Here is a 27,278-nt window from a genome sequence, read left to right as displayed (position 1 = left end):
ACATATGTGGTGATGTGTAGCCATCTACATATTAGGTACTTTAAACAAGTGATCATACTGTCAGAAGAGCACAGATGTGAGCTCTTTGTTCATTTGTGGTGATGAATTTGTGCCAGTTCATTCCCATTGGTCTGATCTCTCTTGTAATCAGTGGTATGTGTCTCCTAGAAGGCTGGTCAGGGTAGAAGCTGTAGTCCACACAGCCAAGACTGAGAACAGGTAGTCAACAACTGAATTGATTCTCCTTATTTTCCACAATAAGCTATCCCAGATTTGGATAGTGGAGGTCCCTTTCAGCTGGCTGCAGTATTGTTTGGACATGTCTGTCATTCCATGAGAACTTCCTTATTTTCTGGCTCATAAGGATGGTCCAGGTTCATCTTGTATTTTCTGTATCCCCATAATGGAATCAGCCGTTTTCTTTAGTATAACATTTAGAAATCAAGAACTGGGTGGTAGATACAGTTGTTGCCATTGGTGTGTCATTGCTCTTACACTTTCTAAGCAAACAGAGCTAGTAAGGGGGCTGGAGAATGCACACACACACACATATGTCTACGTCTGTTTCTTTGTCTATTTATTGATAGGTATATTGATATTTATCATTTCAATCTAACACCATGGGGTTTATTTTAACCTTCCCTCTTTCATATTTGTAGTTTCTTTCTGTGATAGGGAGAAACCTGGGCTCCCATTATCCTCAACATACATACTTATTTTCTCAGTCTTCCTGTATGTCACTAATTTCTACTCTCCCTGCCTTGCAGGCCACTTCCTAGACCCCTCCCCTGCTGGACAACCCAGCTGCACCGGTGGAATCCTTACCCTGGCCCCACCACCAGCCCAGTGATCTAGCCGAATCCTCAGCCCTGTCTCTGCCAAATGTACTGGCCACGCTGGCCAAACCCATGACTTTTTAAACTTAGACGAATTATAAGCAAAATCTTGAGACAAAGTATTTCCTGAAATTTTAAAATAAGAATATTAGTAGTTTTAGTTATTCAATCACATTGTTTAGTTTCAAATCTTATTCACAGAAGATGTGAGACTTGTTTAAGTAAAGATTTGCAAATATTATTATTTTTAAATAGGCTTAGTTTTTCTTTCACTTTTTTGAAATGTCATGTTCATAGACACTTAGACTGTTTACTGCTTAAATGCGCAAGATTGAACTAGAGGACAGCCACTTTCCTTTTTTTCTTAAGTTTTATTAATTTAATTTACAAATAATTATATTTATGGGGTACAGTGTGATGTTTGATACATGTATACATTGTTGACTGGTCAAATCAGGGTAATTAACATATCTGTCACCTCAAATATTTATCATTTATTTGTGATAAGGACAGTTAAAAACATCTATTTTAGATTAGCTGATGTTGTGGCATGCACCTGTAGTCCTAGCTACTCAGGAGGCTGAGGTGGGAGGATTGCTCAAGCCCAGAAGTTTGAAGCTATAGTGAGCTATGATTACACCACTGCACTCCAGCCTGGGCAACAGAGTGGGACCCTGTCTCTGGAAAAACAAAAACAAAAACCTCTCCTTTAGCTATTTTGAAATATACAATACATTATTATTAACTATAGTCACCCTGCTGTGACTTTTTCCTCCTCTCTAACTGAAACTTCGTACATGTTGACCAGCATCTCCCAGTTCCCCATCCAATCCTCCCCTAGTCTCCAGCCTCTGGTAGCCACCATCTACTCGTTACTTCTACTAAGTCTGACTTTTTTAGATTCCACGTGTAAGTGTGGTCATGTGGTATTTGTCTCTCTGTGCCTGGCTTATTCTACTTAGCATAATGTCCTCTGGGTTCATCCATGTTGTCAAAAATGACAGAATTTCCTTTTTTTTTTTAAAATAAAAGTTAAATAGTTTTCTGTTTTATATATATATCGCATTTTAAAAATCTATTCCTCTGTTGATGGAAACTTAGATTGTTTCTATGTCTTGGCTATTGTAAATAATGGTGCAGTGATTAAGAGTGCAGACTTATCTTTGACATAGTGATTTTAATTCCTTTGGGTATATATATATCCAGTAGTGGGACTGCTGGATCGTAAGGTAATTCTGTTTTCAGTTTTTTGAAGAACTCTCTACTGTCTTCCAAAATGGCTGTATAATTTATAATACCACCTACACTGTACAAGGGTTCCCTTTTCTCCACATCATCTCTAACACTTCTTATCTCTTTTTTTTTGATAATAACCAGTCTAACAGGTATGAGGTGATATCTCATTATGGTTTTAATTTGCATTTGTCTTATTATTAGAGATGAGTAGCTTTTCATGTGTGTTGGTCACTTGTATGTCTTCTTTTGAGAAATATCTATTCAAGTCCTTTGCCCATTTTTAAATAAATAGTTTATTTGTTTTCTTATTATTGAGTAGTTCGAGTTTCTTGTATATTATGGATATTAGCCCCTTTCCAAAGTACAATTCGCAGGTATGTTCTCCCAGTCTGTAGACTGTCTCTTTAATAATTGTTTCCTTTGCGGTGTAGAAGCTTTTTAGTTTGATGCAATCCCATTGGTCTGGTTTTGCTCTTTTTCGCCTTTGCTTTTAAGGTTATATCCAAGAAATCACTGCCCAGACCAATGTCATTGAGCTTTTCCCCTGTGTTTTCTTCTAGTAGCTTTATAGGTTCAGGTCTTATGCTTACGCCTTTAATCCATTTTTAATTGATTCTTCTTTAAGAGGGGAGATAAAGTTATATTTTCATTCTTCTGTATGTGGATATCCAGTTTTCCTAACACCATTTATTGAAGAGATTGAGGTCAGCTATTTTTTTGAACAACTAAAGATTTTCTTAATGGCTTATGAAGCTCAGAATGCAGTCATGGTTGGGATGATACTTAAAAAATATTATAGTATTTGTCTTAAATTGCAACCAATCTACCTACACAAATTTCTTTCTCAGTTAGATCTAGCAATAAAAGAGATTTAATTTCTGCTAGAGGAACTAAAAAAATAGGGAAAATTATTTGTTTTTTCCATTTCCTGGTATATTTGATCTGTTTTTAGTTTTTGACTCTTTTCTTTGCCACTGCATTCTTATTCTCTTAGTTCACTTCCTGATGTCTGGTATTCCTGAGTATAGAAAATACTTGGTTATTTTCACAAGTGGAAAAGGATTGACTGGATAAAGCAAAGTAGTAGATTATTCAAATCATGTTTGTCTTTAGCGTGTGTTGATTAGTATATCTGAATATGGACCCATTTAATACTTATAAATTTTAATAATAAATCTCTTAGTGGTTCCAGTTCCCTCTTACCTTACTAAAAACCTTGTTGAGTCCCACAGCAGTGTACTGGAAATAAGTATAAATAAAAAGAAACCTGGCTCACAGTGTCTTAGGAAACTTGATTACAATCTAGGAAGAAAGCTGTAAAATGCCATATCTCAACCATCATTTAAAGATGAAAACTCTTTGCTGAGTGTCAATAGCTGATGTCTTTCACCTACTTTAGGTCTTCTTTATACCCTTCCAAATTCAGCTCCCTTTCCCTTACCATAATCACTCTGTCCCAAAATGAACAGATATAATTGACGGCCCCAGTGAGCAGCTTTTGATATTTCACTTTTGGATGCCATCTCACATTCTTAGCTTCCATTTAGGGGCTGTTGGCATCAAAAGAGTTACAGTATTACCAGATTAGCTCTGTAGAAGTTCCATGTGCCTCCAGACACTCCCAATGTTGAAGCAGTGATTAAGCCTCCTTAACTGTGGACAGGGGAAGGGAAGTAACCACTTACTCTACCTTAGACACAAGGAAGATTATTCTTTAAAAAAAAAATAAACTTAAGCTAAAAGAAATTGCCAGATATAGGAAGTATAAGGATAGTGCAGAATATAGGAAGTATTAAAAGCTTTCCACGAGGAAATGCAGCCTTACGGATGTTACAGACTTCTGACAAGGAAAGCCAAGGAGAGCCGGCAGACAAGGTGTCTGGCCCTTCATTCATTCAATAAATATTTTGGCTGATTTTAAAATACTTTGCTCAGTTCCGTGTTGGCTATTAATTCACTCCAACAGAAACAGTAGCCAAACAATAACTTTAGGAGCGTCTGGGAAGCTTTCCAGTTTTTTACTCATGCAATCCATTCTGTAGAAGTCGATCTCCTTCCCAGGTCAGTGAAAGCTTTGCATTGTAATTCGTATTTCTCCAAGTCAAGATGATGGTTAAATTATTGGCATAAATGTATTTCTTTCTTATCTGTTTAGAAGATTTTCTATTAATATTTAGTAAACGTATAGTTAGCAACATACATGGAAAAGATCTAAAATAATTCTAGGCACAGAGTTGATGCATAATAAATATTAGGTTAGAGTGAATCTGTTTATTGAACTTAAAAAAGTTTTGTGACAGCAAACTGAAATGAAAGAAATCCATGGACTTGACTTTAACCACCTGTGAGTCTTCAGTGTCTCTTGTCACGACTACAGTAGCTCCTCATCTTTGAGGGATCCGCTCCAAGATGTCTAGTGGATGCCTGAGTCCACCTATACTGAACACTATATATACTTTTTTTCCTATATGTACATAGATGTGATGACATTTAATGTATAATTTTGGCACAGTAAGAGATTAACAGCAATAATAATAGAACAATTAATAAACTGTAGCAAAAGTTATATGAATGTGATCTTTCTCTCGAAATATCTTTATGTTTTTGGACCATGGTTGACCAAAGATAACTGAAACCACGAAAAGCGAAACTTTGGATAAGGGGGACTACTGTACCATCCAGCCTGTGCCCAAAAGCTGCCTGTCTAGGTACCTGAGGATTTTTACTAACACCTGGGAAAACCTTTCCTTAAATACATCAGAGTCTTCACATGTTATGAAAAGTGGGATAAGGAACTACATTTTTAAAAAAGTGATGCAGTGGGCCAGGTGCGATGGCTCATGCCTGTAATCTGAGCACTTTGGGAAGCCGAGGTGGGCAGATCACGAGGTCAGGAGATCAAGACCATCTTGGCCAACATGGTGAAACCCCGTCTCTACTAAAATACAAAAAATTAGCCGGGCGTGGTGGCAGGCACCTGTAATCCCAGCTACTTGGGAGGCTGAGGCAGGGGAATCGCTTGAACCCAGGAGGCAGAGGTTGCAGTGAGCTGAGATCGTGCCATTGCACTCCAGCGTGGTGACAGAGTGAGACTCCGTCTCAAAAAAAAAAAAAAAAAAAAGATGCAGTGTACTGACTAGGTTTTCCGTCATTTTCTGAATTAGGCATAGTTATTTAAAAGTGACAGGATAACTGTTTAGGTTTCTGTCATCCAGAGACCCCTTTACACCTCAGTACCGTGTAAGGTAGAGAGGCTTCCTACCAGTATAAATTTGACGGTGGGAAAGGATGAAAATCTTAAGTTTATTCTATTTAGTTAAAGTCCTCAGCCATCTGTGGGATTTGTTTTTTAAAAGTATATTTGGCTGGGCATGGTGGCTCACACCTGTAATCCCAACACTTTGGAAGGCTGAGGCCAGCGGATTGCTTGAGCTTAGGAGTTCGAGAACAGCTTGGGCAACATGGCAAAAACCCCGTCTCTACAAGAAATACAAAAATTAGCTGGATGTAGTAGCCCACGCCTGTAGTCCCAGCTACTCAGGAAACTGAGGTGGGAGGATCACTTGAGCTCATGAGGCAGAGGTAGTGAGCCGCAATCATGCCACTGCTCTGAAGCCCAGACAACACCGTGAGACCCTGTCTCAAAAAAAAAAAAAAAAGTGTGTTTAATACTGTAATTCAGATGGTTTTTAGTATTATTTAAAATGCATAATTGTTATCAATTCATATAATTGTGAATTCCTACTAAAGAGTTTTCTGCATCAGGTCCAGGTATCCTTCATTTTCCTGAGCAGTGTTGATTTATAAACAAGCTAACTCCCCAGTTAAGGTAAAATGCAGCTAACTACTTCCCTAGGCATGCCAAGTAGCCAAATGTTACCATAATGGGAAAGCATTTCTAAATGGAATGGATGAAAAGGAATAAATATATAAATATTGAGCCCCATGTTGGAAAAATTATGTTTATTGTTGGTCGAAAGAGAAAATCAGTGTCATTATTCATAGGTTATTTTCATTCTTATGTTTTGGTTTACATCTTTGTGCCATTCTGTCATTATTGGATCCTCAGCACTGTTAAGGTTCTTGTATCAGTTTGAACCCCGAGAGCACGCTAACAGACAACATGAGATGGTATGAAGCAACATGCTGTTTTAATGAGTGCCTGGGTGCAGGCGGGCTGAGGCCTAAAATGGCATCAGCACCAAGTGAGGACGGGGCAAAGGTTTTATAGTCTCCTGTAAACAGGAAGTGTTGTAGTCTGACGTAACTGCTACGTTGTACTCAGGTGGCCTCTTTCTAAATCTTCAGGAGTAGATGTCTTCCGCAGGCTCTCTTCCTGCTTTTGCTGTCTTGCTGGCACAAGCTGCTGGCCCAAGCTGCTGGCCCAAGTTGCACCTTGGGACTGGGCCTGAGAAGGGAGGAGTTATTCATCTCCTTAAGCTTTCAGGCCCTGGGGAGAATCGTACAAGCACTTCATAGTTAAATAAGGCTATTGTGATTTATTCATGTGCTGATGTTGTATAGCTTCTTTATCGTATTTTTTTAAAAAACTGAATTGCATGGGACCTTAGTAGTTAACCTTTTATGGGAGGAAGGTATTGTGTTTGTTTCTATTTTCTTATACCGGGAAGGTTGAATCACTGAGGAACTTGATATGATGAATTCAGTTAGTAAAAAAAAAAAAAAAAAAAAAATTCAATAGAACCCAGATATCTCCTATCTCTTTAAAATCTTTTTCCACTTTTAAATGGGGCAGTGAAGTATGCGTTCTCCTTGCTGTGTTTGCCGGCCATGATGGTGGGGATATCTGCTTGCCCTTTCCGTTGCTGATACTCTGTGTTTGCCATCCTCGGTGTTGTTCACTTTGTGTTCAGGGGATCAGGTTTAATTCGACTATGAGAGAAAGAAGCATGAGAAACATCTTCACTTGGATCTCTCTCAGGTGTCTCAAACAGATTGCATAGCCTGTCTGAATCACAGTTGCCTCCTGTCCCTATCCTCATTAATGGAGCATCATGGTCAGCTCAGTAGCTCATGTGAGATACTTACCCTGACACTTCCTTCTTTCTTGTCTCTCATACCCAGTAAGTTATCTTCTCCAATGGATTCTATATCTACTCTCAAAGCATGTCTACTTCTCTGTCTCTCCCCGGCTCCATCCCAACCAGACACCCGGTCATTCCTTTCTGGGGCCAGTGTAGTAGCCTCCTAACTGGTCCATTAGCAGGCACTCAATTCCTTACACCCTGCAGCCAAAGGGAAGCTTTCAAAAAAGCAAATGTGATCAATACTTAAAGCTCCACCCTTGGATAAAGTCCACAAGCCCTAAGGCCTTGCGCACTCTGGCCCTCCTTTCACACCTCCCTCCCTATGCTCTCTCTGCTGTGGTGTAGTCACATGCCCTGCTCTGGATTCCTCAAACACTTGTTGCTTCCCTCCACCAGTACAGTGCACATTCTGTTGGCTCTCCCTGGACCTCCATTTAGTGTCTGTCCTTATCATTGCCTGCCTTAGGGTAGAGATGAGTCTGCTGTTTATTCTTCTGCCTGTGGCTCCCAGCACAATGCTTGGAAATATGAGTGCTAATAACTAATGATTGATTGAATAAACAAATGGATACAAATCCAATTAAATACGTCAGTAACATTTAAAATTAGGCATGCCTTAATAAATAAAGGAATAGTGTTTTGAAAAAGCAAGTATTACCTAAAAATGTATATATCAAAAACAGTTTTTTTCCATTGCAGAGAAAGGGTTAAATAATTCAACTAGGCATCTCCTGACTACATCTTCTGGTTAACTATCATTTGTGCAGCCCAAATGATGAAATATTGCACCAGAAGAAGAAAACCAAAAGATGAAGTCACAAAGTCAGTCATTTAATCCACCACCAGTGGCCCTAACTAGTTCTTATGTCCTGTGGTAAGCCTAAGCATTTTTACTGAAGGGGTTTGGCCTTAGGGGTCCCCACGAACTGCTAGAAGAATGCTTTCTAAACATGATGCCAAGCTGGATCACCATTCGCTGTCCTAGAAGTAACCCTCACTGTGATGTTAAACAGAAACATAGCACAGATGCCGCATGCTGGACAATGGGACTCAAGTGGAGGAAAGATATTTCGTGCCATTCTTATGACTTCTGCTATTGCTCATAATAAAAATAGGACTTGGTATTACTGTGCTGTTACCATGTACTAATTAGTGTGCTGAGCACTTTATGCAGAGTATCTCACTTCTTGTAACAATCCTCTGAGGGACAGGTACTATATCAGTTGAAGAAAGTGAGGCACAGGGAGGTTGAACAGCTTCCACATGATCATAGAGCTAGTCAGTGCTAAACTGCAGCCAGATCCCAGAGCCCACTTTCTTCATCAGTACACCCCTTCCTCTGCTATCAGTGGGCCTGGGAATGCCCATATGCTGCACTGGTGGGCTGCCCTCTTCCAAGCTGGCAATTCTAGGCTTCAGTGTGTTAAGAAAAGGTCAAAACAAAGCATCCTTTTCCAAATCATTTTAAGACAGTGTAAACCAAGAAGTGGTTAGAACTGCCTATTTGGAGATTATATAATCATATAAATAATTCAAATGTCAAGCAATACAATTTTTAGGAAGTCTTCTTTGAAGCCTCCCACTCCTAAAACTGGGTTAGGTATCCTTCTGTAAGCTTCCATGACATTCTTTCTATCTTTGTTATTGCCTTAAACCTTTTCTGGAACAGAGAGAGAGAGTGAGAGAGAGGGAAATGAGAACAAGAAGGGAATAAGTTAAAAAAAAAAAAAAATCCTAGTTTTTAAACCCTCTATCACTGTGCTTACTGCATGGCATTGTCTGTTTATATAAGCCTTTGAGTACAATAATACTATGTCTTATTCTTCTGGTAACTAGTAAGTGTCCATGTGCCAGGTACTATGTCAAGAGCTTGAGTGCTGCACTGGTGGGCTGTGGTGGTGCTTCTTAAGTGCCCTCTTCCAAGCTGTCAATTCTAGGCTTCAGTGTGTTAACAAAAGGTCAAAACAAAGCATCCTTTTCCAAATCATTTTAAGACAGCTTGAGTGCTCTTGACATAGTACCTGGCACATGGACACTTACTAGTTACTCAGATGTTTATAAATGCACACAATCAGTAACTAGCAGAGCCAGGGTTCAAACCCAGGGCTCCAGTGCTGTATGACTCTAAAGCTCATAATTGGAGGCCAAGGTAGGAGGATCATTTGTGGCCAGGAGCTCCAGACCAGCCTGGACAGCATAGAGAGAACCTCTGTCTACAGAAAAATCAAAAAATTAGCCAGGCATGGTGGTATACACCTGTAGTCCCAGCTATTGGGGAGGCTGAGGCAGGAGAACCACTTGAGCCCAGGAGTTTGAAGTTACAGGGAGGTATGGTCATACCCAGCCTAAGTGACAGAAGGAGACCCTGTCTCTAGAAAAATAAAAACAAAAATAAAATAAATCTCCTCCTCTTTCCAACATATGGTCCCTGTCCATCTCAGGAACACACAGTCTAACAAGGGGATAAAACTCATCCACTCCATCACGTGGAAACCATGAGTTTTGCCAAGAGAAGCAGAAACAAGATGCTTTCACCCTTGGGAGAGATTCTCATCTAAGAACTGGCAAGGTGGGCTGAACCTTATTGAAAGTAACCTAATGAACATTGCATAAGCTAGGTGCATCTGTGAAGAAAGGGGTCAAAGTTTTGTGTATTTTCAAAATAAAACTCTGTCCTTTCTAAATAGGCCAGTATCGTTGGTTAAAAAACCCACACCCACGAAACAGAAACTCTCATACATTATAAGCAGAAGTTTAAATTCGTACAGTCTCTTTGGAGACTAATTTGGCAATATAATTCATAAATTTTAATTGCTTATAGCCTTTGAACTAGTAATTTGAATTCTAGATGTGCGTTCTACAGATGTACATACACATATGCACAAAGAAATAGCTACCATTACATTTATGCTTGCATTGTTCATAGTAACAAAACTAAATGTTCAATAGGGACTGATTAAATATATTATTGTATAATCACCCATGAAATGGAATACTATGCAGCCTTAAAAAACTCAGCTTTTCTCTGTCTACTTGCATGAGACTTTTGCCAAGATAAACATTTTAATTAGAGAAAAAAAAATGCCATTCATGCAAAAACAACAACTACTAAACTGTTTCTAAACAAATTTACAGGAAAACAGCAGCAGTGGTTGCCTCTGAGGAGGGAAGCTATGAGAAAGATGAGAGAGAAACACTTTTTACTGTATATTCATTTACATCCTTTGAGTCTTTTACTGAGTCTTATCTTGCCTATTCTAAATTAATTAATTTACTATATAAAGAGGATTAGAAATTGGATTTTTATTATCAACTTCTAATTTTTATATAATTTCGAATTTACAGAAAAGGTAGATGATACTACAAGAAACCCCCTTTTGTTCTTTACCAGTTGTTTACATTTTTGCTCTATTTGCTTAATTTCTCTTTGTATATTTTTATATATGTATGTAGTTCTTTTTTGTAACCATTGGAGAATAAATTGGAGACATCAGGCCCCTATCATTAAATAATTCAGGGTGTGTTTCCGGGGCCTGTCATGGGGTGGGGGGATGGGGAGGACAGCATTAGGAGATATACCTAATGTAAATGACAAGTTAATGGGTGCAGCACACCAACATGGCACATGTATACATATGTAACAAATCTGCACGTTGTGCACGTGTACCCTAGAACTTAAAAAGTATAATAAAAACAACAACAACAACAACAAAAACACCTTTGGCTGAGAAAGAGAGGGAAAGAGTTTATCCAATAACTACAGAGGATCAAAGAATCTAGGAGTTCTCTATGAGATGTTTGTTCTGGGGCAGGCACTGCATCTTGCTTAATATTCAACTGAAAAGTCTTGGTATGAAGGACATTCCCACATCCATTGTTGGTCACTGCTGAAGAGATGATTTAATATCTTACTCCATTCCATGTCCCTGTAACTCCACTGATAACTTTTGTTTAGAACTCAATGCCAGGAAACAGTTATTTCTTCTGAATAAATGTGCTTTCTTTCATCTGACAGTAAAAAAATAATAATAATAATAATTCAGAGTGTGTTTCTTAAGAACAAGGACCTTGTCTTACAAAACCACAATACAATGATCAAAATCAGAAAGTGTAATTTTTACACAATTCTGGTTTCTAATTCATAGCTGATGTTCAGATTTTATCAGTTGTTCCAATAATATCCTTTTTTTTTTTTTTTTTTGCCCAGGCTAGAATGCAATGGTGTGATATTGGCTCACTGCAACCTCTGCCTCCTCGGTTCAAGCAATTCTCCTTCCTCAGCCTCCTGAGTAGTTGAGATTACAGGCACATGCCACCATGCCCAGCTAATTTTTGTATTTTGGGTAGAGATGGGGTTTCACCATGTTGGCCAGGCTGGTCTCAAACTCCTGACCTCAGGTGATCCGCCTCAGCCTCCCAAAGTGCTGGGATTACTGGTGTGAGCCACCATGCCCCGCTCATTGCTGACATGATTTTAGTGCTCATGTGGTCCCAGATGGGTGCAGTGAAAGTCCATTCAAGCTAGCTCCTGTGTCCTTTTGACATGTGCCTTTCCTACTGTCTGGCTCAACAAGATAGTCCAGGATCGTTTTGTACTTTCCCTGTTCCAGTGATAGAATCCGCTTTTCTTCAAGGAGCCCTGAGTCCTTTTAGTTAAGAAAAATGGTATTTCCAAGCTGTATTTGGTGTTAAGTGTTTCTCTAAGTGGACAGAGTTAGGAAACGCGTGTGTGTGCATACCGATCTCTTCCTCTCTACCTCTTCTCTCTCTTTGCCCCCCGTATGCTATGAGTTAGTACTGATTCTTCCAATTCCAATTGAGCCCCAGTATATTTTGTAGCCTTCTCCAATAATGAAAAATCTGTCTCAGAAGCTGAGTTGGAGTAGATACCATTTAATTTTATTTTTCTAGAATAAAAGTTGCTATTTGTATCTAGATTATGTGAAGTTGTCCACATAGAGAAGATCGCTTGGAAGATAAAACATGAACAAGATAGATAATGTCCTCTATTCCTTTGCAGACAGACAAGAAACAAGTAAACAAAAAACAACTTGTGACTGGTATTACAAAGGAAACATACAGGTGTGGAATGATGAGGGATAGAGGAATTTTGATGGATAAGGAACTTGTGTGAAATTTAGGAAACAAACAGGTGTGGAATGATGGGGTTAGGAGAATTTAGATGAATAAAGACCAGTGCACACAGTAATCAGAGATAAATGGCATGAGATGAACCAATATCTGTGTGTCAGATTGGCTTGAGATTAAAGTTTCCCATTGAAAAGATTTAAGGCTCGGAATGCAGAGTTAGATAAGATTTATATTTTAAGACCATCCTTGCTACTGTATGGAGAACGGATGGAGAGTGGTTTGAGCAGATCGATTAAGATGATACCTATGGCAATGAAGATACCTGAGGCTGCATATTTTTGCTAACACTGTTCACTATCAAAACTCTTGCTCTATATAGGTGAAGAAGCATATCTTATTGATATGATTTGCATTTCTTTATTTGTAAGGAAGAATGAGACTTTTTATTGAATTTATTTTAGTATAACTAGTTTTATTCCTACGGTTATTGTAACGAATTACCACAAACCAGGGGGGCTTAAAATAAAGAAGTGTATTGTCTCACAGTTCAGAAAACTAGAAGTCCAAATTCAACGTGTCAGCAGAGCCATACCCCCCAAAACCTTCAAGGGAGATACCCTTCCTGGCCTCTTCCTAGCTTCTGGCAGTGGTCGTCAGTCCTTGGCTTGGCTTGACTTGTGGCTGCATTCTTCTAGTCTCTGCCTCTGTCATTGCACAGTGTTCTCCCTGTCTCTCCCTTCCCGAGACATTTTTCTCTTTATTGGTTTAAGGTCCACCCTAATGACCTCCTCCTAACTTGATTTCACCTGCAAAAACCCTATTTCCAGATAAGGTTACATCCACAGATACTGGGGGTTAGGATTTCAACATATCTTTTGGGAGAATACAGTTCTACTTATGACACGAATGACCTGTGTTTTTTATTTTTCCAAGTGACTAGCCCATTTTCTAACACTGTTTATTGCTGTTTATTATTGGTATATTTATTTACTGTTTTGAAATGTTACCATTATCAGATACCTCACGTCTATGACAAACTCACAGTCAACACCATACTGAATGGGGAAAAGTTGAAAGCATTGCCTGTGAGAACTAGAACAAAACAAGGATGCCCATGTTCACCGCTTCTATTCAGTATAGTACTAGAAGTCCTGGCCAGAGCAATCAGATAAGAGAAAGAAAGAAAGAAAGAGCATCCAAATTGGAAAAGAGGAAGTTGAACTGTCGCTGTTCACCAGTGATCTGATCATATACCTAGAAAACCCCTAAGACTCATCAAAAAAGCTCCTAGATCTGATAAACGAATTCAGTAAAGTCTCAGGATACAAAATCAGTGTACACAAATCAGTAGCACTGCTATATGCTGAAAATGGCCAAGTTGAGAATCAAATAAAGTCCCTTTCACAACAACTGAAGAAAAAAAAAAAAAAACTTAGGAATATACTTAACCAAGGAGGTGAAAGATTACAAGGAGAACTACAAAGCACTATGGAAAGAAATATTAGATGGCACAAACGGAAACATATCCCATGCTCATGAATGGATAGAATCAGTATTGTGAAAATGACCATACTACCCAAAGCAATCTATAGATTTAATGCAATTCCTATCAAAATACCATTATCATTCTTCACAGAACTGGGAAAAACAATCCTAAAATTCATATGAAACCGAAAAAGAGCCTGCATCACGAAAGCAAGACTAAGCAAAAAGAACAAATCTGAAAGCATCACATTACCTGACTTCAAGTTATACTACAAGGCTATAGTTACCAAAACAGCATGGTACTGGTATAAAAATAGGCATGTAGACCGGTGTAACAGAACAGAGAACCCAGAAATAAAGCCAAATACAGCCAACTGATCTTCAGCAACTGGGGAAAGGACACCTTATTCAGTAGACGGTGCTGAGAAAACTGGAAAGTCACATGTGGAAGAATGAAACTGGGTCCTTATACAAAAATCAACTCAGGATGGGTCAAATGCTTAAATCTAAGACCTGAAAGCCTAAAAATTGTAGAAGATAACATAGAAAAACTCTTCTAGACATTGGCTTGGGAAAGAATTCATGACTAAGACTCCACAAGCAAATACAACAAAAACAAATAGATGGCACCTACTTAAACTAAAAAGCTTCTGCACCGCAAAAGAAATAATCAGCAGAGTGAAAAATCAAAAAATAGTAGATACTGGCATGGATGCAGTGAAAAAGGGAACACTTTACACTGCTAGTGAGAATGTAAACTCACCAGTACAACCACTGTGGAAAACAGGATGGAGAACTACCATTTGATTCAGTAATCCCACTACCGGGTATTTACCCAAAGGAAAAGAGGTCATTAAGTGAAACAGACACATGCACACACATGTTTATAGCAGTACCATTTGCAATTGCAAAAATATGAAACCAACCTAAATACCCATGAACCAATGAGTGGATGAAGAAAATGTGGTACATATGCACCATGGAATACTACTCAGCCATACAAAGGAACAAAATAATGTCTTTTGTAACAACTTGAATGGAGCTAGAGGCCATTATTCTAAGTGAAGTAACTCAGGAATGGAAAGCCAGATATCATATGTTCTCATTTGTAAGTGGGAGCTAAGCTATGAGGATGCAAAGGCACAAGAATGATATAATGGACTTTGGGAACTTGGGGGGGAAAGGGAGTGAGGTGGGCGAGGAATAAAAGACTACATACCAGGCCAGGCGCCATGGCTCACGCCTGTAATCCCAGCACTTTGGGAGGCTGAGGTGGATAGATCACGAGGTCAAGTATGGAGACCATCCTGGCCAACATAGTAAAACCCCGTCTCTACTGAAAATACAAAAATTAACCGGGCCTGGTGGCGCATGCCTGTAGTCCCAGCTACGTGGGAGGTTGAGGCAGGAGAATCGCTTGAACCCGGGAGGTGGAGGTTGCAGTGAGCCGAGATCATGCCACTGCACTCCAGCCTGGGCCACAAAGTAAGACTCAGTCCCCCCCCCACCAAAAAAAAAAGACTACATACCTGGTACAGTGTACACTGCTGCTTGGGTGACAAGTGTACCAGAATCTCAGAAATCACCCCTAAAGAACTTACCCGTGTAACGAAAACCCACCTGTTCCACAAAAACCATTGAGATAAAAAAAATTTAAGATTTTACATATGAGATAATACAAAAAAATTATTTTGCTTACTTTTCGCCACCTTTTCTTCCTGTCCCCTTCTATTTTCAGTGGTGTCCATTCTCTTTATGTCTTTTAATATGACTTTTATTGCTGTGGATTTTTTTTTTTCTCTCTTCTGGTTTTTTCTTGAGCTCTTCTAGCTTTTTATCTCTTGAAAACATGATTTTAAACACAATTTCTCCTTTTAAATGATGCCTTCTTTGATATCTTATTTTAGAGCACTACATTTTCTTTGTATTCTTTGCTTTCATACAGAATATTCTTTCATAATTTTTCTACTTTGTGACGTCTTTTTTGGGAGGAGGGTATGCTTGGTCTGCCTTTTGCCTGTCAGATGTTTTACTCATTACCTACCTTTTTTTTTCTTTTCTTCTAACATCTTATCATGTGCCCCATTCTGGTTCACTTCTAATGACTGTCAATTTTTTTTTTTTTTGACGGAGCTTTGCTCTTTCGCCTAGGCTGAAGTGAAGTGGCGTGATCTCAGTTCACTGCAACCTCCGCCCCCTGGGTTCAAGAGATTCTCCTCCCTCAGCCTCCCAAGTAGTTGGGACTACAGGCCTGTGCCACCACGCCCGGCTAATTTTTGTATTTTTAGTAGAGATGGCGTTTTGCCATGTTGGCCAGGCTGGTCTCAAACTCCTGACCTCAGGTGATCCACTCACCTCAGCCTCCGAAAATGCTAGGATTACAGGTGTTAGCCACCGCGCCCAGCCTAATGATTGTCATCTTTGAGTGGGTATGGTTCATTCTGGGTTGAGAAACAAAACGCACTGAGTTTGGTGGTCTGCTGTTCCTTCCCTGTCTCATCAACTCTCTGCCCTGAAATGGCAAGAAGCTTGCCTGACTGGAAAGTAAGTTCTCTCTGTATGCCTGAGACTTCTGGGAGGTGATTTAGCATTACCTCTTTTCATTTATCAAGATCATCTGCTGCAGAGCCACAGCGCTTTTTCTCTTTTGCCTCACCACTCTGACAGCCTGTTTTTTTAAAAAAAGGAATTTCTAGTTATTTCTTTAACCTTACCTTACATATACTTAGAAGTGTCAAATGGGACTTATTTTGTTCCAAAGCCACCTGCATGCTGAGACCCTGACATTCTTAGCAAAAGACTTTCAGTTTGGCTACTCAGGAACTGCAGCCTACTTCTGGAGAACTCTACTCCAATGCCGGAGATTTGGAGAGGCATACATTCACTCTTAGCAACCTGCCTCAACTAGGTCTAGTTTTCATAGCTTTTCACAATCTTTCTTCATAGATTGTGGTTCAGAGTTGTAGCTAGTTTTTTGTTTCATTGTAGGTGATGTCTTTTCTGTTTTTGTTATTCTTGTTGATTTTCAGAGGGTAGAAAGGGGGCCAAGATGTCATTACTTTATCCTCCTTAAATGAAAGACCCTTGAATGGTATTTGAAGTGATACTAGACTCAACCCTAGAGAACTGGAATATTTAGAGATCACGGAAAAAGAGGAGCCAGGAAGGGAGACTGAGAAGGAAAACCAGAGAAGTAGAAGGAAAATGAAGAGAACGTGGCTCAAAGAAGCCAATAGAAGAGTGCATTGAGGAAATGGGAGTCAGTGTCGAATAGTGAGAAATTAAGTAAGATGAGCACAGAAAACCAATGAGTGAGTTTAGCAATTTGGGCAGTTTAGTCAAGATTTATTGAAGTGCTGGAGTGGAACCAAAATTGCAGTTGTCTGAGGAGATAATGAAAGGAAAAAAAAAAAAAAAAAAAAAAAAAAAAAAAAAAAAAAAAAAATGGCATGGGTAGATGGACACCTCTCCTGAGAAATGGGAATGTTCATGGTAACTTAAGATTCCATTTAAATTCAAAAAAGGAAGGAAGACAGGCCAAATCAGTGTGATTAAGCAACACCTGTTCAGAAAGTGTATGTATGTTCCTCCTGAAGTAAATGAATAATACTTATGAATAAGATTTTATTAATACCATACCTAGTAGACCATTCACAGAGAATTTTCTTCCTGATTATAATTGGTTCCATATATTTCAAGGAGTCAACCAAGGATAACACTGAATTCTGTTAGTGGGTGAATCTAACTTAGAAGCTTCAGGAGTACATTTGAGATATAGTTATCTGAAATACATTCCTTTTTCTCTTCTGCCTAACTCAAATATATTTTTGTCCCTTTTGTTCAGTAAGTTTTAAGATTCTGTCCAGTTTCCCCATGAAACAACTCCGATTTCTCTTTCCTCGTTTCTTCTACCATTCCCCTCGCTGAGCACCTTATTGATGTCTTGAACTAGAAAAGTCTTCACTGATTCCTTGTTTCCAGTCACATCAAATGTAAACTCCCTCAAATGTAAACTCCCTAAGCCTGGCTTCCATATCATATCAAATCTGACCCCCATGTACCTTTCCAACTGTTCCCCAGCATTCCTTATCACAGTCTTCTACTCTGACTGGGCCAGCCACATTGCTGTTCTCCATACCCCACTCCTCCCCGCAGTGTCTTATTTTTCTGTGGGGTTGTGCATGTAGTCTGCCGGTGACTGATCTGAAGGAGCTGATCGCATCTTGATTTCCTACTATAGATGGTCCTGTATATAAGTAACATGTGCAAATTTACAAGGCTACTTTAAAAAAAAGTTTCAGAATTCTTGTACAGTGAACTATTGTTTGCCAAAGGCATTATTATACCTTTATATTTTCTTCATTACTACTCACTAATTCAAAACGTTTTAGAACCTCTTTGTTTCACTTAGAAGCCAGTGAAAATATATGTCCCTTTTAATAAATATTTTTAAACTTATTGGTTTAAAAAATCAATTGCTATTAAGCTATGTTAACTATTTAGGAAGTTCTAAAAAGGAAAAAAAAAAAAAGTTAACAGAGCAAAGACCATAAAACTGATGTTGGAGGTGGAGTATTAAGAGTGACTTCATAGAGGAACTGGTGCTTAGGCTTTTAAAGGAGAGGGAATCTGGCAAGCACATGGGGAAGAAGGAACCAGGAAAAGATATGTGAGGCAGAATGAACTCCATGGGCAAAACCATGAAGGCATGGTGCTCTTGGGAACTATAAATGCTCGTTAATGAGAACGAGAGTAACAGAGACAGAGAGAAGTGGTAGGGGAGGTTTTGGTGGATGAAAGTGTTGTTGGTAGACGCAAGTCAAGAGAAACCTGGCGGCTAGACCCTGTATGCTCTGCTATGGAGTTTGGGTGTTATTCTTAGTGTTCCTCATTAAAAGTGGTTTTTTGGGATAATCTTTGTCACTACAGTACATGCTTTTATTACCCTACCTATCATATTATATTGTTGTTATTTATGTACACTGCTTTCCTGTTCTCCTTTTTTAATTCCCAGGGTTTGACCCAGCACAAAATAGATACTGAATACATTTGAAGAATAATTATAAAAGTTTGTCATAAAAGGTTTGCACACAGAGGTCATAGGAACACCTTCCTTGGTATCTTGTAAAAGATGATAACATCCTATTTGTCATCTAGGATAATTACTGTAGTTCTTTCTGGAGGCAAACAAAGTAGGCGACTATGTTACCTTAGTGCTTACTTCATACCCTACGGCTTTCCAATGCAAACTGAAATTTGAGTTGCTGTTAAGGTGTGTACTGGCACCATCTAGTGGTGATTTTAAGACCCAACCAAATTGAAAGTTTTGTATTTGATAACCAAACTTAGAATTTCAAGTAAAATGAGCTTCTAACGTTTTGTGAATTGCTGAAGCGTTGTATTTAATGTCATATTCTGTTAATATTTGCCACTATCTTTGAATTAACAGTTATGCATTCAATTATTTTCTTAAGACATTAGATCTTGCTGTGTTGTCCAGGACGGACCCAAACTCCTGGGCTCAAGTGATCCTTTTGCCTCAGCATCCCAAATAGCTGGGTCTGCAGGCATGTGCCACTATGCCCAGCCCTTTAATTATTTCATACATGGTGCCTGTAGGTTAATAGAATATATTTTATTTGTAATAAAATATTATTTTAGAGCATAATGGTCTATTAGTGGCTTTAAAAAGTATCTAGTGAGAAAGAAGGTACATCATTGGACAAATGTGGAATCTTACAATATTCTAATCTCATACATTATTTGCTGTGTCTCTTAGTTGCACAGTTCCAGGCTCATGAGACATCCTTCTGCTTTTCTTCATTTCTTTTTTCTATTTGGACAGTGCTTCTTCAAAACTAAAGAATCATCCCCTTTTGATTCTTTTCATTGGAGATACTTGAGCATGTACTGCAAATTTTGCAGGTTGAGCCAGAAAAACTTGCATAGTGAATCTTAGCTTCTTATTATTTTTGCGAGTCTTTGAACAGTTGTTATATAGACATTTTGCTTGTGACGAGTAGTTGACTGACAGCTGAGTCAGGGAATTGGATTTATTTTTTTTTAAGACAGAGTCTTACTCTGCTGCCCCGGCTACAGTGCAGTGGTGCGATCTTGCCTCACTGCAACCTCCACCTCCCAGGTTCAACCAATCCTCCTGCCTCAGCCTCCCAAGTAGCTGGGATTATAAACATGCACCACCATGCCCAGCTAATTTTGTATTTTTGGTAGAGATGGAGTTTCACCATGTTGCCCAGGCTGATCTCAAACTCCTGGCCTCAAGTAATCCACCTGCCTTGGCCTCCCAGAGTGCTGGGATTACAGGCAAGAGCCACTGCATCTGGCCAGGGAATTGGATTATGATAATTGAATTCACTCATTCCTCATGTGTAAGGATTGTTGTGATTTCAGTAGCAATGTTTATAAAACAAAAACATTATTAAAAATCTCCCTTATGCATAACATAATCAGAAGCATACAATTAGTGATCTTTTTTAAAAAGTACTTATTCAATGCCAGTAGATAGAGGGGTATAATTGTGACCATTTTACAGATGAAGAAGCTGAAACACATGGAGGTTAAGTAGCTTTCACAAGGTATCACTGCTATTGAGTTTGCAATGTGAGCATTCAAATCCAGATGTAAAGGACTCAAAATCAATGCTTTTAGCTACCATGTAAACTTCCTAACAATTGAGAGGATACATAGAAAACCCATAGTAGAAAAATGCACCAAAAACCTTGAAGTAGTTAATAACTCTTAAAATACTCTAAATACTTGATAAAAATCTTGGCTTCAATTTATTGTTGAAATTATCAACATCTGTTTGTTTCCATTACTAATTATAGCCAACAGCCTTCATTCCAGCTTAAAGGAAATTAAAGGTTCTTGCTCTTTGGTCCCAAGCGCTTAGTTATTTCTTCTGCTCCACCGGCCATGAAGCAAGCGTGCTTAGAGACATGCTGTCTGTGAACCAGCGTTTTGCTTGCCAGGGCATGCCCTTCGCTCGGTTCTTGGATGTGAGAGAGATGTCTACCAGTATCTCTCAGCTGGTAGAGCGTGTTGGTGGCAACCGCTTGTTATGTGGAAACATTGAAGCTCTGGGTCACATTTGTTTCTATGTGTGGATTACTGTGTAAAAACAGTGGATATATATGGGTTTTCTAAATTTTATATTTTAAAATTTTGTTAAATAGACATATAAAGTTGCACAATTGCAGTCATATCATACCTACTCAAGCTTTGTATTCCTTTTTTTTTGTCCTGTGGCCTCTTCTCACCTGCCCATGTGGCCTTCCTCTTTATTTCTTTCCTTCCACATCACCTAACTGTGTGTATAAAATGATGCATAAAATATAACATGTATTCTTCCATATTTTTTCATGCTTATGTACTCATTTATAAAATATATCTATGTACAGATACAAATATATGTGATTAGATTTTTAACCCTATTTTATGAGGAAAAGGTAGAATCTTATTATGTATACTTTAAAAATACATGTGCCTTTCAACCAGCTGTTCCATTCCTGAGAATCTATACCACAGAAGTAAAAGCTCCAATCTGTAAGATTATGTATCAAGAGTGTTTTCTGCAGTATTGTTCATAGAAGTAGGAAGGAACAGGAATTGTTGAATATATAATGATATATCTACACCATGGAACTTTAGGCAGTCATAAAAAAACAAATTTGATTTATAGCAGAGGTATCTCCGCCATTCTCTCTGTTATGGATTTTACTGTTTATATTCATTTACCAACATTTTAGTGAGGTTCAAGAGGGAGAAAAAAAATAAATGTATATGACAGTCCTCTTTATAATTGAAAATCTGACTGAGTGGATTTCAGGATCTGCTTTAACTTCTATTTCTTTTCCTCCTAGAGCTCTGAGATTGTCTCCAACTCTTTTTAGCTCTTTCATCTTCTTACCCTTTTGTATTTTGGAAACAGGAAATCCCCAGCCTCCAACAAGTTAAATTCTTCCTTCTTGCCTGGCTTTTAACCCCTACTGATCTTTTCTACCAATGGCATCTGAAGGGGCACAGCCTCAAACGTTCTCTCTACAAGTTAACTCAGAGCCAGTGAAATGTCGGTTCAGAAATTATTCCTAGGTTATTTGAACTTGCTTGGAAATAAGAGACTCATAGGACAGATACAGCATTTCTCTGTAACCACAGCTACGTCTTCCTTTTCTTTTGCTTCTGTACAGATTTGAAAAAGGGCGCATCTATACGTTCATTGGAGAAGTCGTCGTTTCTGTGAACCCTTACAAGTTGTTGAACATCTATGGAAGAGACACAATTGAGCAGTATAAAGGCCGTGAGCTGTATGAGAGACCGCCTCACCTTTTTGCTATTGCAGATGCTGCTTACAAGGCTATGAAGAGGCGATCAAAAGATACTTGTATTGTGATATCAGGTAATTGGAGGGGGTCCCCTATATTTCCAAAGTCAAAATGTGTTTCATTTATATGATACTCAAGAATCCAAACAATTGATTAAATCTTTTTTTAAAGGTAGAAGCCTAAGAAATTCTATAGGAGAGAGAAAAGTGATGGACATTAAATACCGAATTATTTATATCATTTCTGATAATCCTCTAATCTTGGTTCATTTACGAATACATATTACACTTGGATGGCTTCTGGCCAATTTGTTAGATTGAGCTGACATGGAAAATGTTTCCATCTCACACACATAAAAGTACTGGATAAAATGTAACAAAATTATTTTAAATAACAAAATGAAACCAAGAAAATGAAATATTGAGATACGAAAAGGAAGAATGAACTCAAAATCAGACTGGTGCTTTGGAGCTAGTGTTGAGGGACCTACAGAGGCATACGGGCCAGAAATAAGCTTTCAGAGCTAAGGGGCTGAGCGTTGAAGCCCAGCGAGGAGGGAGATAGGCACGAGATAGGCTGCAGACCTCACATGTTCGAGAACTGGAGCCAAACTACCTACGCTAAGGAGAGCCCTTCAAGGACCCTTGTGTAGTGAAATGGGGACAAGAAAAATATCTGTCCACTGACCCAGGATGGCCTCTCCCAAATTGTGGAAATTTCTTCAGGTGCTAATAATACCTCACATTTGCACTGGTGGTTTTATGCTTTTAGAAACACTTTTATAATCATTATTCCAACTCTCTGGTATGTAGAACACTTACTCTTCTACTTGATAGGCAAGAATATTAAAGGTCAGAGGAGTTAAGTAACTTGGTGTTGGAGTTAGAAAATTATATCCTAGGACTATATTTTGTTTAAAACACATCACGAAAACAATATTGCTGGGTTTTAAAGGGGAGAATAAAAGCAGTTATATGAGTGTGTGGTGTAAAAGCAAAACATTTCTTCACCTTGAGTGCCTTATTCTTCCCAAAATTCCAGCAGTAACAGCTGTTAACAGTTTAGTGTTTATCCTTTTATACATTTTCTCTGTATGTGCAAACACGTATAGTCATAATTGCATGTTATTATATTATAAATGTATAATTATATAGAGAGAATTGTATTATATCTGTTATATAACTCATTTTTCCATTTAATAATATATAGTAAATATCTTTTCATTAGTGTTTTCTATAGAGCTAGTGCGTTCTTTTTAATAATTGTGTAGTGTTCCCATTAAATAATTGAATGACAATTTATCCAGTTATCTACTGATGGATATATAATTTCCAAATTTTAACCATGACTTACAGTACAGTCTATAGAAATATTTTAAAACCTTTGAACATTATTATTATTTGGTTATGTTAGTATTTTTTAGTATTTCCTTAGGAGAAATTTCTACCAGTGGAATTTTTGAGTCAGAAGGCGTAAGCATTTAACATTTTTGATAGATACTTTGAAATTGGTTCCTTTTTCCCTATCCCCCAGCCATTATCCCAATTGTCATGCTTTTTCTATGATACCTTATGTCTGGAGCTTGCTGTTTTGTTTTTTCACTAAAATTGCTCTAATTTTTTAAATGAATTATTTTGTCCCCTTTAAGATTAAAAGAAATTCTCTTGCAGAAAATAAGGTTATATGAATTTAGTTGTAACCACTGTTTGACTCACTACCTTATTTCTTTTCTGCTAGACTATGAGTCCCTGCCAAGTACTAAAACTTTAGTCTTAGTTTACCACATTGGTACTGTTTTCCTAAGTAAATTTTTGTTTGTAGTCTACTCATTATTTTAGTTTTATAATAGTTTTATTTTCTTCCTCATATTCACGTCTGTTAGAACCACTAACCATGTCAAGGCAGGATGAAATAACTCAAAAAAGCAAAAAAAATGAAACAGTGCAACATGAGGGATTTTAAATGCATCACCAGTATCAGATTTTTAAATTATTCTATTAAAAATTAGCTTACTCTTGGTTTAAATTATTATGTTAAGCCCTGAACAATTTTTCCCCCCAGGGGAAAGTGGAGCTGGTAAAACGGAAGCCAGTAAGTACATCATGCAGTATATTGCGGCCATCACCAACCCCAGTCAGAGAGCAGAGGTTGAAAGGTAAGGGCACTCTAATAATGGGGAGGATTCTTCTTAGCACTCCGTTTTCTCTATAGACTTGGCTAGGCCTGAACTCTACAGGTTGAGCATTTTTGGGGTCTAAACCTATGGGTTGAGCATTTTTTGATGATTAAGCTACTTTGATTCTCTTAAGTGCATATTGTCTCTGTACTTTTATTTATTTCACTGTATCTATTTCTAGATTTGTTTTTAGTAGAAAAATACTACTGTGGTAAGCTTTACCTAATTATGAGACCAAAAGAATCATTACTCTGAAGCAGTTGAAAGTGTTCCCATCCTGGTTTGTTACTGTTGACTTAAATGTGGTCAGCAGAGCTGTTATAATTTACACTGGTAGGTTCTATTGTTCAAGCTCTCACAGGTTCCTTGCTCTTTTCACCATACCAGGGTTTTTAAAAAACTGTGTTCTGAGAGAAGTGGGACTCTGGAAGGCAGACCCATGCCTTTCCATCATCATCGTTACAACATTCAGAACCCACCGACAGTGGAATTTCTGAACAAGATTCATTTTCTAAAAGGATTTCATGCCATACTGTGCTGTTGTTCACGGAAAGCTGAGTAATGCTGGTCTCTACTGTCTGGGGCCCAGCATTTAGGGGAGCAGCTGGCACATAGTATTTGCTTAACAAATATGTAAGGGATGAATGGATGATAGCTATCAAGCAACAAGATTCAAATTATGTGGCACAGCCTTTGTGAGGAGAGAAACTGTTTTCCTAATTGGTCACTTCAAAGCTCAGTACTAATTTAGTAAAGAGTCCCACCTCATCTACACATCACGATCTTCAGTTTTATGAATAGGAAGAAAGGATACTGGGTTGGTGTAAAAGAAGAGCGCTTACACTTCACTACCCCGCGTGCCCTTTCTTCTTTTCATCATGTTGGGCTGCATTGCTGGGTGAGGAGAGGCATTTTTCTTAATTGTAACACATTCCTGCTTGTTACTCTGACTTTGCAATCTAGTTTGACGAGGACAGGGATGTGTGTAAGTTTTCTTAATTTCCTTAGGAGCTCAGGAGAGCAACTAGATGAGAAATAAATTAATTTTACACCTACTATAGTAGAGTAAGGCATATATAAATTTACTAGTCTTTCACAAACATATCTTATCACAAGCAGTTTCCCTATGCACACAGGTTTTTAAAATATGCTTTCGTTTATGAGGCGATAAGGTTGAACTCTCCAGTATTAGTGGGAGTAACAGTAGATCTGCCACATCAAGTCATTTCAGAGGCCAAAGTTATTTCTGCAGGTATGCCTGTATAAGAGGAATTTTATCAGTGGAATGAAAACAAGGATATAGCATGAAGTTTAAAATGTATCCATTGGGAGGGACTGCTGTATAGAAAGTTAGCATTCGTCGAATAAAGAATGCATTAAATGACTGGTACAAAGGAGAAGTACCATACAGCTTCAAACAAAATAATGAGCAATTTCTGAACTAGTGAAGATTAAATTTGTGATGTATAACTAAGTACAATAAAATATCACAATTCCAGGTTTTATAAGCAAGTGCCTTAAAAATTGTATCATTTTCTGTATCACCTATTCTTTCCCTCTTCAGAACACATCTTTTAAAAATTTTTCTTTGTGTAGATAAAATATGTACATTTATAAAAGGAAAAACAAAAATTACAGAATTAAGTTGAAGGTGTAAAAGTTCCCTGAAATCCTACTTTGCCTACTCCATCAGTCTCCTGTCTAGATAACCATAGTAAGGTGTGCCAATCCCTCCAATATTTAAGCATTTGCTGGCACATGTACATGCGCACACACACACACACACACATACATGTACACACACATAGACACACAAGGATCCTGCAATGCATGTTGTTTGACAACTTGATTTTATATTCATTAATATATGCTGGACATTTCCATGTGAGTACCTATTGATGTACCTCATTCTTTTTAGCACCTGTATAGTATTTCATATATTGGGAAACAAAAATTTATTTTTATCCCTGTTGGTGGACATTTAAGTTGTTTGGGTTTTTTTGATATTGCAAACAATGCTGGAGTCAGCATCTTTGTATAAATATTTGTATGTGTTTCAGCAAAATCCAGTTTTTAAAAAATTCTGGTCTCTATAAGTTTTTATAATGACTTTCATGTATCTGTGTTAAAGAGTGAAGAATATGTTGCTTAAGTCCAACTGTGTTTTGGAAGCTTTTGGAAATGCCAAAACCAACCGTAATGACAACTCCAGCAGGTTTGGAAAATACATGGATATCAACTTTGACTTCAAGGGTGACCCTATTGGTGGGCATATCAATAACTACTTACTGGAAAAGGTAAAATGTGCTTAATTTCTGAGGGTGATGTTTTAAGTGCTGAATGTTTAAACAAATTATAAAATTTCTTCTATTGACTCAAAATAGCTTTAAATCCTATTCTCCCTTCTGGATTAGCTTTTTATGATAAGATATTCTTCTTTTGTCTTCTCTTCTTAGCATTTACAATGTCAAGTTGGAAAAAGCTGTGGACTTTGTAGATAGATTTAGCTATGCGTGTGAATGGGTGGGGGCACAGGTATGAGTGTGTGCCAGCTTCTGGGTAAGGTTTAGCCAAAAATCAATCTTAAGACTAATCAGTTCTAGTCTTTTTGTACATCACCATCTTCTATACATTTTAATTTTAATTAATTTGATATTTCATTTTCTTCTAGTTTCTATTTCTTCATTGCTTTATAGTAACATATATGTAATTTGTGGTCTTACATCCTAATTATGAAGCAAACTGTATTTGGTCAGTAAAAACTTAAAATAGGCCCAATTTCTAGAGGATTCCAATTAGAATTCTCTTCTTGGGACCACCAGAGAGGTTATGTCTGGTTTTGTTTTGTGTTTTTTGAGACAGGGTCTCACTCTGTCATCCAGGCTGGAGTGCAGTAGCGTGAACATGGCTCACTGCAGCCTCAACCTCCCGGGCTTAAGCGTTCCTCCTACCTCAGCCTCCTGAGTAGCTGGGACCACAGGCAAGGGCCACCATACCCAGCTAATTTTTTTTTTTATTTTGTAGAGATGGGGTCTCCCTGTGTTGCCCAGGCTGGTCTCAA

At 38.1% G+C, this 27,278-nt stretch overlaps 1 protein-coding gene across 2 annotated transcripts in view; it reads left to right on the top strand.

The window, feature by feature from the left end:
• The window catches only part of MYO1D (myosin ID), a 376,912-nt gene that overhangs the window by 72,740 nt on the left and 276,894 nt on the right, over positions 1-27,278 (top strand). For both annotated transcript variants that reach the window (XM_008010998.3, XM_073004844.1), the window contains exons 2-4: positions 21,907-22,115; positions 24,103-24,196; positions 26,349-26,514. In XM_008010998.3, the coding sequence (XP_008009189.1) occupies positions 21,907-22,115; positions 24,103-24,196; positions 26,349-26,514 (469 nt within the window). The remainder of the gene's footprint in view (positions 1-21,906; positions 22,116-24,102; positions 24,197-26,348; positions 26,515-27,278) is intronic.

The sequence above is a fragment of the Chlorocebus sabaeus genome, chromosome 16 (assembly GCF_047675955.1).
Source record: "Chlorocebus sabaeus isolate Y175 chromosome 16, mChlSab1.0.hap1, whole genome shotgun sequence".
NCBI classification, from domain to species: Eukaryota; Metazoa; Chordata; class Mammalia; order Primates; family Cercopithecidae; genus Chlorocebus; species Chlorocebus sabaeus.
Note: the sequence above shows the minus strand (reverse complement) of the source record. Positions and strands in the feature narration are given on the sequence as shown.